At 38.9% G+C, this 13,989-nt stretch overlaps 1 protein-coding gene across 5 annotated transcripts in view; it reads left to right on the top strand.

Annotated features, from left to right (window-relative positions):
* LOC124217578 (pro-epidermal growth factor) overlaps positions 1–13,989 on the top strand; it is a 44,972-nt gene that overhangs the window by 17,216 nt on the left and 13,767 nt on the right. Inside the window, exon 2 of one of the 5 annotated variants that reach the window (XM_046623481.2) lies at positions 7,561–7,793. The exons of the other annotated variants lie outside the window; for them this stretch is intronic. Coding sequence (XP_046479437.1) covers positions 7,751–7,793 — 43 coding nt within the window. The 5' untranslated portion in view covers positions 7,561–7,750. The remainder of the gene's footprint in view (positions 1–7,560; positions 7,794–13,989) is intronic. 5 annotated transcript variants of the gene reach the window in all.

Below are 13,989 nucleotides of genomic sequence, written 5' to 3'. Positions count from 1 at the left end.
TTATTAATTCATTCATAGCCTTGTTGTTATTACACACAGTCGCAGAAACACCTCCCGTCTATGCGTGCAACAGTGGGGAGTACTTACGTGCGATTGAAATCATTCTTTATATACGTTTATTATTATCTACCTAATACTATTGTATTATTTATATACGCGGAGCTTCTATTTGTTTGACGTTTTTTTTTTTTCTATAACATATTTGCGCATACGTTTTATGTGAAACTGTTTTTCTTTATCGCTTTTCACTGTCGAATTTCGAACTAACGATAGAAAGATCGAAAATCGTACATCCGCTGGTATATAATCCAAAACCTACGCGGTTGATCATATTTTCCTGTAACATTGTTCGTGCAAACAAACCGACGTTACGTATGCAGCGTCGATAGTTTCTCGAGTTTATTTATCCGTAGCGAATAAAGACAAATTAATTGCAAGTCGTTTGTCCGTTATTACTTGTTCGGATTAGAAAAATTATTATCTCTGTAGTGTTTTCTTTTTTTTTTCTCCTCGCCAACGAAAATACGGAAATTAAATAAAGAGGAAAAAAAAATGCTCGAGCCAACGAACGCAAGGTATAGACGAGCGCGTTTGCGTACATGTAGGTATGGAGTAGAGGTAACCCGGGCGTAGACTTGACTGAGCCCTGTAATATTATATCCTGACCGACGGCGGTGACGGTGGCGGTGGCCTCCCATATGGGCAAGCCGCACACTCTGTTCCTACAACTTGGCCTCCCTTCGAACCACCCCAACACCACCCTTCTCCCAGCCACGTGAGCGAAGGTGCCCGAAGAGAACTCCCGCAACCCCCGACGACCCTCGGGAATTCAAGTCTGAGGTCATTTTTTGGGAAACGGGAAAATTCTGACGTTTTATTGGAAAAAGAGAAACAAAAAACCGCTGTCGATGAGTAGAATTTCTTTTTGTTTCACTATCGTGATATATTTCGTATTCTTTTTCATTTCGTTTCTTTTTTTTTTCTTTTTTTCTTTTTTTACCAATTTCACGTATCGCGAGGTTCTTGACCGTGCACTTCTAACCCCCCCCCCCTCTCGTTTTCGTACGCATACGTGAGCACGTATTATAGGTGCAAAACACCTACCTGCCTAAAAAAATTTGGCGAAAATTTGGTACAACCGTCAAAAAAATTCCCATGCGATCTTTGATGGCTTCGCGTATCCATTTCGAGTTACAAATAAGTAATCGATATATATCACCGTGACAAGTTGGTCGGTTGTTCCTCTCGGTTCCTAATTCTTACGTATAACACCGTTGTTACGGTTAACCGTACGTACACGTATGGCGTGCGGTTGAGGTTTATCACATATGGGGGGCGGGGGGTGGGTAACATAACGGTGGTTGCCTCTAATAGCATTTCGCATCGAACCGAGCTGGTATAAGATAACCATACGCACCGTATCACGTGTCGTAAGAATATTCTTCGCGTTATTAAGTATTAATTTTCTCACTCTGCGTATAATTGATCCATTCAATTACCGACCTCGTTCATCTAATACTGCCAATGAAAATTGGGTCAACGGTCGTAACCCGACAACAAAGGGCGAGGACGATGACCAATCTCTTTTTTTTTTTTTGCGTTTTGTTTTTTTATCCTCTTCCGATCGAATACCGAAAGTCAATTGGTTGATAATTTATCACACCCGTTTGACAATGCACAATATCTCGCAACGCACGTAGGTATGCGTACGAGTATTGCTATTATTATATCTGTATGTAACACGGATTATAATAATAACAACAACAACAATAACAATAATAATAATTGGCTAGAGGAGAATTTGTCTCGTTTATTTTTTTTCTTTATCCCGCCAAGCGACAATGGGAGCGCATCATCATCATCATCATCATCATCATCATCATCATCATCATCATCATCATCATCATCATCATTATTGGGCTGATCATGATATTACGTGGGTAGTACAGTCCTGTCGTCGTCATTATCCAATAGATTAAGTTATTTGTTGGGTTTACGGGGATGCACAATGGACGTGGTAATAAACCGCGGTTTTTCGTCGTCCCTCTACCCCTACCCCCAACGACAAAGCGGGCAGCCTGCTGGTACGGCTGAAGGTAGCGTAGGGTAGGTAGGGTAGGTAGGGTAGGTATATAATCGGCAAACGAAACGTAATGAGAAGATTGGAGAGTGGACGGTCGAATGACGGTGACGTTTGTCGCGGCGGGGCTCTCTCTTTCTCTCTCTAACTCTATCTCTCTCTCTCTCTCTCTCTCTCTCTCTCTCTCTCTCTCTCTCTCTCTCTCTCTCTCTCTCTCTCTCTCCACCTACTTTCGCATAATACCTTTGCTGCTTGTTCAAAGATCCATCCCCCCTCTGTGTGCAGCGGTACGTCGAAGCGGGGAATATGGCGGGGGAAATTTCGGCTGTTGCGACTCTCTCCCTCTCTTCCTCACCACCCTTTTAAAACCGCCTATTACTCCTCCTAAAATGCGGGACGACGCGATAAGTAGTGTCGAGAGAAAAAAAGGGACGACTCTCCATTCTCCACTTTTCTTTTTTCTTTTTTTTTTTTTTCCTTTTTTACGTATGTACCTTGGGTGCGTGTGTGTATGTATGTGTGTTATATAATATACGTATACGCACAACAACTTGGACACTCTTAGGATAACAAATAACGTATAACGGATTAACCAACTTATTATATTTCACGGTCAACCAAAGATTGATAAGATTTCATCATGTATGAACAGTTGATTAAAAGAAGAAGAAGAAGAGAAACGAAAATTAAACAAACTTTGTATGCCTTCTGCTTTTTTAGTAGGTGTAAAAAAAAAAATGTCGATTGATAGAGGGAACAGAATATGAATTTTCACGCGAAAATCTTGAATGTAAAATTTTTAAATGTAGAAAGTCCGAGTATAAAAAATTGTAAATTTATACAACTTCGAAGTACAGAATGACGAAATATAGAAAGGTCAAAACATATAGAATGGCAAAATCGAGTGTCTGTATACACGATTCTATATTATTTAGAGAAATTCCAACAATTTTACAGTTCGGCATTCTATTCTTTTACCTATCCATACTTCTAAATTCAACATTTTTTAAATACCATAAATTAAGCCTTCGATTGATTAAAAATTCGATATTATGGCCCTTCAATTTTTTGACGTTTACATATTTTTAACCTCCCCCCACCGTAATTTTTTACACGTATACTTGTGTAAATTTTACACAATGCACCACAGTGTTGCACAATAGTCGTGTATAAAACGCTGTTACACGTATAACACAGCGGTTAAAAATGGCAGTTTGTTTATTGCGCAATTATAATTTGCACCGCGCAGAACTCTGTCAAGTACACAACCATCTCTATGATTTTCTTTGCGCGTGGGCGTGTGCGTATAATACGTGTACGTGTATTATCGGGCGTAGAATTTACAGTGCAATCCTGTTTCTGTCTCTCATCATTATCGTAATCGGCGTTGCTGTCATTGTCACCCAGTTTTAAATAATATACAGGAAACTAGTCGGAGTGCGCTTTCTCTGTTACATTGTTAACCCTGGTTTATCGCCGTTTGCGATTTGTCGTTTTTTGCACGTTCCAATTTCGTAGCACAGGTACGCATACGCATGTATATGCATATGCATATGTATAGGTTCTGCATACATTCGTTGCAGATCGCGCATTATTGTATCCACATTGTTGTTACACCTGCATGCCTGCCTCTATGGATCTGGTACACGATCTACCGTATAATACACGGTTTTAAAATATCCGCGGTCTCTAATTTATGCTGAAACAGTTGACGATTCTCCGCCAAAGTTGTCGCGGTATTTCATTTACACATTATATAATTATAGCGAATAGAGAAGATGTAGCGATTTGCGGATTTATGTGCAAGCGGTTTTTTTTTTATTTTTTTATTTATTTTTTTTATCACGTTGAAATTGATATATATATACATATGTATTGGTTCGAGATTATCAATCATGGCGGTGTTGAAAACGACAAGAATTTAAGAAATATTGTGTGTGTATGTATATATATATATATATAGAGAGAGAGAGAGAGAGAGAGAGTGTACGAGAAGATGGTAGGAAGAGAGGAAGAAAGGCCGAGGGTAAAAATGCGAGAAAATATGGATATGCGTCTTGGTATACTCGGTGTTTTACGGCATCGAGTTCCTAAACCATCTGCGGCTTCCGACGCCTTCGACGATGCGGAGCATGTGTGGCTGCTATGGATACCCTGCATGGTGGGTGCATGGCATGGGTCGGGTGCCCATCGCCTGGCGCCCGAGCGCGAGAGAGGAGGAGGGAGGGCGGCGTGCACTTTGGTTGTATGCGTTGCTGCACGCGCCTCCTCTTCCTCTTCTTCTTCTTCTTTTTCTTTTTCTTATTTTTCTTATTCTTCTTATTCTTCATCGACCAACCAGCGAGAAATACGCGATCCCAAGAGAGAATCGACGTCGTTCTTCAGGAGGTCGCTTCTCGAGTGTGTGTGCGTGTATATATATACATATATAATTGTTGACAATTTCGGAAAGAAAATAAATCGATTCGTTTTCCCGAAAATTATGTCCACGTACTGAGAAAAGAGTTTATTTACCGTTAACATACGTAGAATTTTTTTATGACGAAAATAAATGTCTCAGTTATTGTGATGAAATTTTAGGTGAGCCGAATATGGTTTTGGTAACTATTGACAAACTTCTGTATCGATCGTTATTTGGCTTAATTCAAATTTGATAGTAAGGTACGTGTACCAGTTATTGATCACGCTTAGATCGATTTATTTTCCAAAATTATAAATTGATGGGATTTTCAAATTGTTAATTTATAGTTGACTGACAACAATTTCTAGAGGGTTGAGACGCTGTATATTTATGTTTTTGGTAATTTTTTATCTAAGGATGAAACAGATACAACCAAAAAGATTTCGGTTTGACCGCCAGTCCAGGTTACGCGGTGTTGGGAAAAAAATGATGGCAATAAAAAATTTTTACGGCATACACGTGCGAACGCTTTTTTTACATGTAGAATATATACACATATGTATAATATATACCCACGTAGCAATCTGTGCGAAACGTAGGTACAATAGGAAACTATTTTCAGTGATGAGAGACGACACCTACGATGATGCTTCTTTGCCATTCTTTTTTCTATTTTTTCTCTTCTTCTACTTTGTTTCAATGTAAGAATACGGATTCTTACATCACTCGAGTCGAACTCTCTGCATTTGCGTACCAAAATTTTTCGCTACGTAACTATCCAGTGTAATTTATCGTGCGTTGTGGATTTTGGTGTTTTTTTTTTTTTTTTTAACGTGCTCTCTTCAGATTTATGGTAAATTTAATTGTTTTTTTTTTTTTTTTTTTTTTTTTGTTTTTGTTTCTTTCGCTTGTACACAAAATTACCGCTCATCTAACTTATACATATATACGTATACATATTCTCACATTTTACCACGCATTTTACTTCACCATTTTACGTATAACATATCTTTGTACAGTTGTAATATACAAGAGACTTGTAATACGTATGAAAATTTTTGGCGGAAGTCAGTTGCTGATGTACAAAGTCGTGTTGACATCAGGATTATGGTCTTGTCAAGGCAATTTTAATTACAGTTTATTTGCCCAGCGTGGATGAAATATTTTTTATCTCTTACCTTTTCTTACTTCAAAATTTTTACATCGCCATTTCAGTCAATTACCGTTTTACTTGTTTTTCAAATTCTTTATTCGTACGTATATCTGCATGTATTTGTTACACACAACGAGCAACTAATTCACGCTACAATATTTTCGTAATCCGGTAAATCCCCTGTGTAATAAGCGATTGCGATGCGTTAACTGATACGTAACGTAGTAAATATATGTTTGTATCCCACGATAAATTTTACAACAACCACCCGCCACACAAGAAGTTGTATCGCTCTTTGAAAAATCAAGTTATATCAATTTTCCGAGCGGCGTTCTAAAAAGGACATACTTGGCTTCATTCGCCTTTTTTGGAAAAATTTTTGCCATTTTCTTTGAGCCCGGTACGCACTTTGAAAGATGTGTAATTTTTTGGCTTTTTTTCGAGGCTGGAGATTTTCACGCATATCTCGGAAAAAAAATTTTTTCGAATTTGTTTTTTTAATTCTGAAAAAAATGTGATACATCCAAAATGATTGTATGCAACTTTTTACCCTCTTAGTAATTTTACGAAAACCCGGTAGTTTCAGATTGAGACCACCCCTTATAAATATGGTCGTTTTTTTTTGCAAAAAGTTGAATATCTTTGCGAAAAGAAAATCGTAAAAAATTTTCCAAAAAATGAGATTGAAGGTTGTACTCCTCGCTTCAAGTTTTTCACTGGTAAAATGTTGAAAAATTTTTTTTACCAGATGTGCGACAAAATTTCCACTACAAAAAAATGCCAAAAAATGACCATCTTTCAAAGTGCGTACCGGGCTCAAAAAAAATCGCAAAAATTTTTCCAAAAAAGGCGTATGAAGCTAAATATGTCCTTTTTAGAACGCTGCTTGGGAAATCGAGATATCCTCATTTTTCGAAGAGCGATACAACTTTTTGTGTGGCTCGGTTATGGGGCGAGTGTTTCCATACTTATGGACGGTAGTGTATATAGTATATAAACATAATGTCTATAATACATAATCCGCGTTCTTTCGGCGCGTAACAGAGCGTGAAACGTTTTATAACCTCCACCAACGTACGCGTGTGTGTAAATATATACATATTGTATGCATACATACAATTTATGTACAGTGAATATTATTATTTTGTTAGATTATATGTCTTTTATTATATTCTTAACGTCGTAACGCGATTGCAGAATATTTCTCATTCGCATATTATTTATAGCAGACATTTGTGCATGCAACACAACTGATATTAAAATACGGTCTGTTGATATTACGCTAAGAATTGTAATATTTGCAGAGAATCGTTTTACTCCGCAAATCGATGTTCAATTATTGATACTTGCACGGTTTCAAAGCATGCGTTAGATTATTATATAGGTGAAATTCGTGTGTTTGCGTGTGTGCGTATGATGAGAATGCGAGTAATTTACATCCGTTTGTGGATGAAGGGAAATAACGGAAACGATTTGACTTGTATAACATTAAAATGGAAAGGAAACCGTCAAGGAATTGTTGCGACTGTATTAATACGGAGATATTACAAACGCGTGTGTGCGTGTATACGTAACGTGGTGTAAGGGAATGGAAAAGAGGAACGTTATAAAAAGTGCAGGTATTACCACGAACAGGCCGGATCTATGCGTGTCACATTGATAAAAAAATAAATAATATCAAACAAGGAGAAATATACGCCGTTGAAAATGATTCATAATCTTACCGCTTACATTTAGTGTAGAAAATAGTTCTGAAATTACGAAATCAGGTTGAAAATTTACAAATTCGCTGTAGCGGCGTAAATTACTATGTATATTTGTTTTAAATTAACGATAAAGATGTTTGATTTATAATTAAAACGCACAAAAAAGTAATATCAATTTATTAAATTGTGTGGTTGATTCATTGTTTTTTGTAAATTACAGAATAAACAGTGAACGTGCGGTGAATTCACTGTTCCGTATCCGAATATACAAACCTTCGACACAGTGCAGGAAGTTCCAAAGAGAAATTTTTAACAGTGATACGGAGGAATATAGACGCGATTTCGGAGAGACAGTACGGGAGATACGAGACCAAAGTTAGATAGACGCGTCCGTATCTTGTACATAAATAATGGAGTACGTAACTACAACCGAAGTACACACGTGGAAAACAGGTAACTAATGGAGGTGGAATGAAGTTTGGCAGCTGTGTGTGTGTGTGTGTGTGTGTGTGTGTGTGTATTATGCAGTAGCGGGGCCACCTTTGGCGGTCGGAAGAGAGCAGACACGCGACATGTGTGAATATACATATATATATATATATATAGAGAGAGAGAGAGGGGCTGTAATACATGTACGATTCTACCTTATCTCCAGTATGTGAAACTCGACGTCGGTTAGCGATGGCTACCGAGTTGAAAATAATCGAACACAACTCGATCGAATCGGTAAAAGTTAATCGATTCATCGATTGTTTCCGATTTTTTTTTAAACGGTGCATTTGAAACCAAAATTTCGTAAATATATCATTCGTTTTTCGCTTGTTATATGAAACGGGTGTACTCGGCGAGTAAGAAAATGATAACAATGATACTCTGATTACAAAAAGTGACAATGCATCGCGTCGTTCGCGGGAGAAAGAGAACAAAAACCGATTTTGAGGGAAAATAATGGAGTCGGTCGATTAATCGAGGTTTGAAAAATGATTGATGTAAAATCGTGCACCGTTAAACGTTGACGCAAACTTTACGACTCCCGCTAGAGTTTTATCAAAATCCATATGTCGGTCCTTATTATTACCGGCATGCTTGGGGGAATCTTGTCGATCGGTTCTCTTCTTCGTATTTTCCCTCGCACGCGTCCGCTTCTCCCCCTCTTTCCAGTCTCGTCTCTCCTCTCCTCTCCTCTCCTCTCCTCTCCTCTTCCAACGGAGAACGACCGCTGCATCCGGATACGGTGTCTACGTTTTCTAGTTTCAGCTGGTGCCGTAGCTGATTGTGAGTGCGGAATGAGAGAGAGAGAGAGAGAGAGAGAGAGAAAGAGGAAAAAGGAAGGAGGAAAAGACGCGGCGGCTGCAGCGAGGAGAGCTTCTCCCTCGTTTAACGTTGTAGGTGCCGGAACCCCCTCGAGGGGGGTGGGGGAGGGGGAGCCACGCGCGATTCATATGCTTACACATATATCGTGTGTGTGCGTGTGTGTGTGCGCGCGCGCATGTAGCCGCGACGGCAATTTGAGAGGAGGACCCTGGAAGGAGGACCGCAGGCTTAGGGTGGTCCATATGCAGGGGGTTTCGGGTCCTGAGACACATTTTTTTTTCTCTTTCTTTCCTTCTTCTTTTTTTTCCATTTTTCTTTTTTCTTAATTTCGCTTTTAAATATACGGAACGACATATTTCGACCGTAGCCCACTAACACCCACCCCCCACCCCATCACCTTATATATCCCATATGAATTTCCGTGTTTAGACGAGCCTCGTTCTCGTTGTGCAGCTGCAATAAGATATGCGGCATGCCTGAGTGATGCAGGGGTCCTGATCTCTTCCCTTTTCTCTCTCTCTCTCTCTCTCTCTTTCTCTCTCTTTCGCGACTAATTACTTTTTATTATTATTTTTCCTTTTACCAAGCGTAGTTGTACGTAATTAATCAATTTTTTATTTTTCATCGCATCACTTGTATCATTTTGATGTACGTTAAAGTCAATTGTGCACAAATTCGTTTCCATCTTCTTCGTGAATTTTCTTACCAATTTTAATCGCACATGTATATGTACGTATATAGACGTTATCTTTGCACCGAGTCATTCCCCCGTATCGTAATACTGATGTTAAGAAATTCACGTCCGTTTTCATCAATCTTCTTCTTTAATTTCCACCGCTCGTATGCGCGACAACACCCTTCTTTATCGTCTGTTATAAAATACACACACGAAACTACATATTGTAGATATAACGCGTGTCTCTATTGTAGCGCGGTTCCAGGCAATCGTATTAAATATCTCCCACCGTGAATATAACATATAAGCTTTTCATCATCCGACCTGAGTCCTCCACCTGCCCTATAACAATGTAGATTTTATTGATTCGTCTCCCTCTGCATAACATACAACAATCTCTGCTACGTGCAATGTACAACAATTCAAAAATAATCCAAGAAAGAACCGAAGATTTTTCACGAAGCCAAAAGAACCGAACGCACGCAGATTTTTTTTTTTTTTTTTCTTCAACGTTCTGAGTCACTTTTTACGTCGTTTAAATATGTATATATATATATATATTTTTTTTTTTTTAGTTTTCATCATCCGTTTCTTTTTACTTCTCCTCACACGATCGACTATACATCATATGTGTATATATATATATATATATATATATATATACCCACACAGAGCCAGTCAGCGAGAAGAAGCCCTGAAATCACGTCGGCGGCTAATCGTTCTTGACTCACAGAAATATATTTAAATACGCAAGCGTGTATATATATATATACATGTGTGTACGTTATATACCGCCATATCGGCCGTAACGACTCGGTTAGTTATTAAGTTCGTAAGTTGCAAGGGGATGAGATACGTCACAAGTGGCGTTCTTATTCGTACACCAAAGATATCTCACTCGTTACACCTTGCGTACATATGCATGTATGTACCTTCTCCAAAGGTATCTGCTGCAACCGAGATTATTACATTAATAAAACGTCCGTCCGTCTACGTTATGCAATAGCAGAGGCTTGCGCGTGTGTAAAATAATACGTAGGGTTTTGTTAATTCGGACGTATAATCTATACATAGGTATAGTATATTATCATGATAGCCAATTATACTGATATAATGTGGACAGAAAAATGTATATAGTAGAACTGAATTTTTATATCGAAACGGTTCTTTCTTTATAACCTTTTTTTTTTTTTTTTTTTTTAATAGTTTATTTTAATTTGTCTGCTCGTATACTCGGCACACACACGCACACACACACGTACGTATGATTTCTTGTATTTTTACAATCACCGATCAGACTTGAAATGCGAGAACTAATCGCTCTTGCATATTTAATACACGCGCATTGGATTGCAATCGTTGCGTGAACGTATTTCACTTTATACCTTAGTACGTGTTGAACACGTTCTAATCGCACTCTCGTCTTGTCGTCATCCCCGTGCCTCCGTATAAATGAGGGAAATGGCCAATTTATTTCTACGAGTGCACGTGGGCGAAAGACGAGGACCAAGACGAAGACGGAAGAGCTTCGAGCTGAGAAATTCTCGTGATCGTCGCCTTTGCCATCGCGGACGCGTTCATCATTCGCCCCGAAATATCTCCTTATTCGCCCGTTCTCCGCGATCATCGTCCTTCGCCGTTTCGCGGAATCATTTTTTTTATCCTGTATAGCAAAACAACCCTTTCGTCCAACTTGTCGAACTAGAATTCGGATAACGTTCAAACGTTGTACTTACCACTGTAATACGTGTGTGTTGTACAGAAATCGATATTTACGCAGGTTCTTCTTTGTTCCCGGAAGAAGGGTAAAAGAATTATGTCGAATTGCGATTCGGTGACGAAGAGAAGGTAGAAATGTAAAATAAAAAAATTTTTCTTCTTGTTGCATTTTAATCGTACGCGATAAAAGCGCTGACCAAAAAGAAAGAAACAAATCAGAGAAAAGTAACAGACGCGTGCATTTTACAGGTAGAAAACAGGAAAAGGCAAAATCGATCCTTGTGCAAAGTGTTTCGCACAAAAAAAAAAGAAAGAAAAAGAAAACAGTGTACATTCTACGTAAAAATTCTTTGCGTTACCTGTACTCGCAGGTACCAATAATAGCAATAACAATAACGACAATGATAACGATATCAATAACAAGAATATTAACAATAAGAAGAAGACCACACGATGCGAAGGTAAAAGAAGAAGAAGAAGCGCCCCGGAGGCATTCGATAAGGCACGACAGCAGGTACGAGGAGGGCTTTGCCTGCAATGCGGCAGGTATAATATAAACTCACCAACTTTAGAGAAACGTTGGGGTGTAGGTTTAGGTTTAGGTATGGGTATAGGTATACGACGCAGCGTGCCTGACGACGTGACGTCACGCGTTTGTCAAATACCTCAGTCAGTCCGTCCGCTGATACACATCGCCGTTATCTTACCTTGCGGCGTTTTTCCCCCCGTTTACCTGCGTCGTACCTTGCGTATCTATGCAAATCAGGTGTATATTAGGTATTAGGTATTAGGTGTACCTACGTATTATGCGAGAAATTATAAAGCCGTTGCATACCAACGCACGACGGACAATTATTATACCTACACTCGTACCCGTGGGATCCAATTTGCGTTATCAGTTATCACGTATGCGTATCTTTTTATCGCGTATAGCTGTTATTTTAATTACGGTTCGTATCTTGTATACGCACGAGCACATTTTTTCCTCTCGATTTAATATTCTGTACATATAATACAGGTATATATAATAATAATAATAGTAATAATAAATGCAAGTAATTTCAGTTTCATCTGGAAATTTATTCATATATTTGATAATCTAATATCCATGGAATCGTCGATAATAAAATTGATATTAAATTGATTAAAATTAATGTAATGTCGAGTACTCGTGACATATGCTCGAGTGTAAGATTGATAGGCGGATAGATGGTTGTTCGTAGGTCAGGGTTCGTACGCACAGGAAAAATCTGGAAAACCGGGAAAACTCGGGGGATTTCTTACAGCAGGGAAAAGTCAGGGAATTTCGAAAATAAGACTGGAATTTTAAGTTTCTTGAAGAAATAAACTCGTTCTTATACGTGAATTACTTGATATCGAAGCTCCTTTCGTTTTTTTCTTACTGAAAATCGCCGGCTGTTGTTTGTAAATTAGTAGTCGGACAGTAAATTAATTACTAGGTATTATCGAAGGTATTAGTATTGATAAGAAAAAAAATTGTCATTGATCAGTGGCATATTTCTTGGAAGGTTACTGAAAAAAATCCTATTTTCAGGCTGGAACACGTGGAAAAGTCAGGGAATTTCGGGTTCCAAAAAGCGTACGAACCCTGGTAGGTGTACATATGTCTTATATGTGAAAGATAGTAATCGCACACACACACGCCATGCAGGATTATAGTTGTGGGTGAAGAGGCCGCGGTACCAGAAATGTTATACGACAGAGGACGACACCCACGCGAATGACGTAACTGCGTCGCGATCTCTCGCGAGATCTTCATCTTCGTAATTTAAGAGACAGAGAGTATAATAAGCGAGATATTTAGGTAGATGGACGTGATCTCCTCCGTGTATTATAATTAGTGGTTAATTTTAATACCGCATTCTTTGCGTACTTGCATTTTGCTTCATACATTCACCGAGTACTTGTTATACTCAGAGACGCGGATTTTGGTTAGCAAGGCGGGCTGAATAACTAAAGGCAAAAAGAATTTGAAACTATTTCACCTATTCTCTGCGGATTGACAGATTGGTTTGTAAATCAATTCTTATCGCAAATTATACACGATACGCAGGTTCGTTGCAAAACTGCATCACGGCTGCTGTTCCTTACATACGCGTGTCGTGTATGTAAAATGAATTTTTATGCTCGGGAGGTAGGATATACCTTCGACACACACGCGCGTGTCACGTATGTACGTATACCTATATAATATCAGCGACAGATGGTACGAGAAAGTATATACATAAGACTATGTGTGTTTTTATATCTGTGGTGTAAAAATGGTTACAAAGTTGAAGAAGGTCTCCCCGCGTGTGTACGGTATGTGATATACCTGTGAACCCAGATGCGTGATATTATGTACAGCGGATCGCTTCGGAGCGTGCGCATCATAATGTAGGTGTAACTTGGTCTTTTTTCGCTCAAACTCGCTTCGTATGTACCGCTGCACGTATCGCATGCATTGTAACACCGCACCGCAGGTGACGCGCGTTCATCTTCATTGTCGTCATCTCTTCATCGGTATACGTAACACACGGACGGTGTATGTCGCGATAAACGCGAAGTATTAAATTTTTTTACAAATTTCTTTGCGACGTTGCGGAATTCGCTTAAAAATAATATAATTTTCTCGTATATTCAAGAGGTTACCCGCAAGCTTACGTTACAACGAATAATATTTATCAACGAACAACAGGTTCTTGCAGTTATTCGCAAAACGGGTTAACGCCGTCGGGTATAAAAGGTTGCTCGTATTTAGAGAGTGTACGTCTCATACGCGCGATGTATGTTTGTCTAACTTGTCCACCGAACCTTAGTCCAACTATTTTGCATACGTGCGAGGTTACGGTGTGCGCGAGGCGACGTATCGCAGGATACAGATGCGGTGAAAAATCATACGACAAAGAGATCGTCGAGGTTGATAGAACGTTGGGATGA

The sequence above is a fragment of the Neodiprion pinetum genome, chromosome 1 (genome assembly GCF_021155775.2).
Source record: "Neodiprion pinetum isolate iyNeoPine1 chromosome 1, iyNeoPine1.2, whole genome shotgun sequence".
NCBI classification, from domain to species: domain Eukaryota; kingdom Metazoa; phylum Arthropoda; class Insecta; order Hymenoptera; family Diprionidae; genus Neodiprion; species Neodiprion pinetum.
Note: the sequence above shows the minus strand (reverse complement) of the source record. Positions and strands in the feature narration are given on the sequence as shown.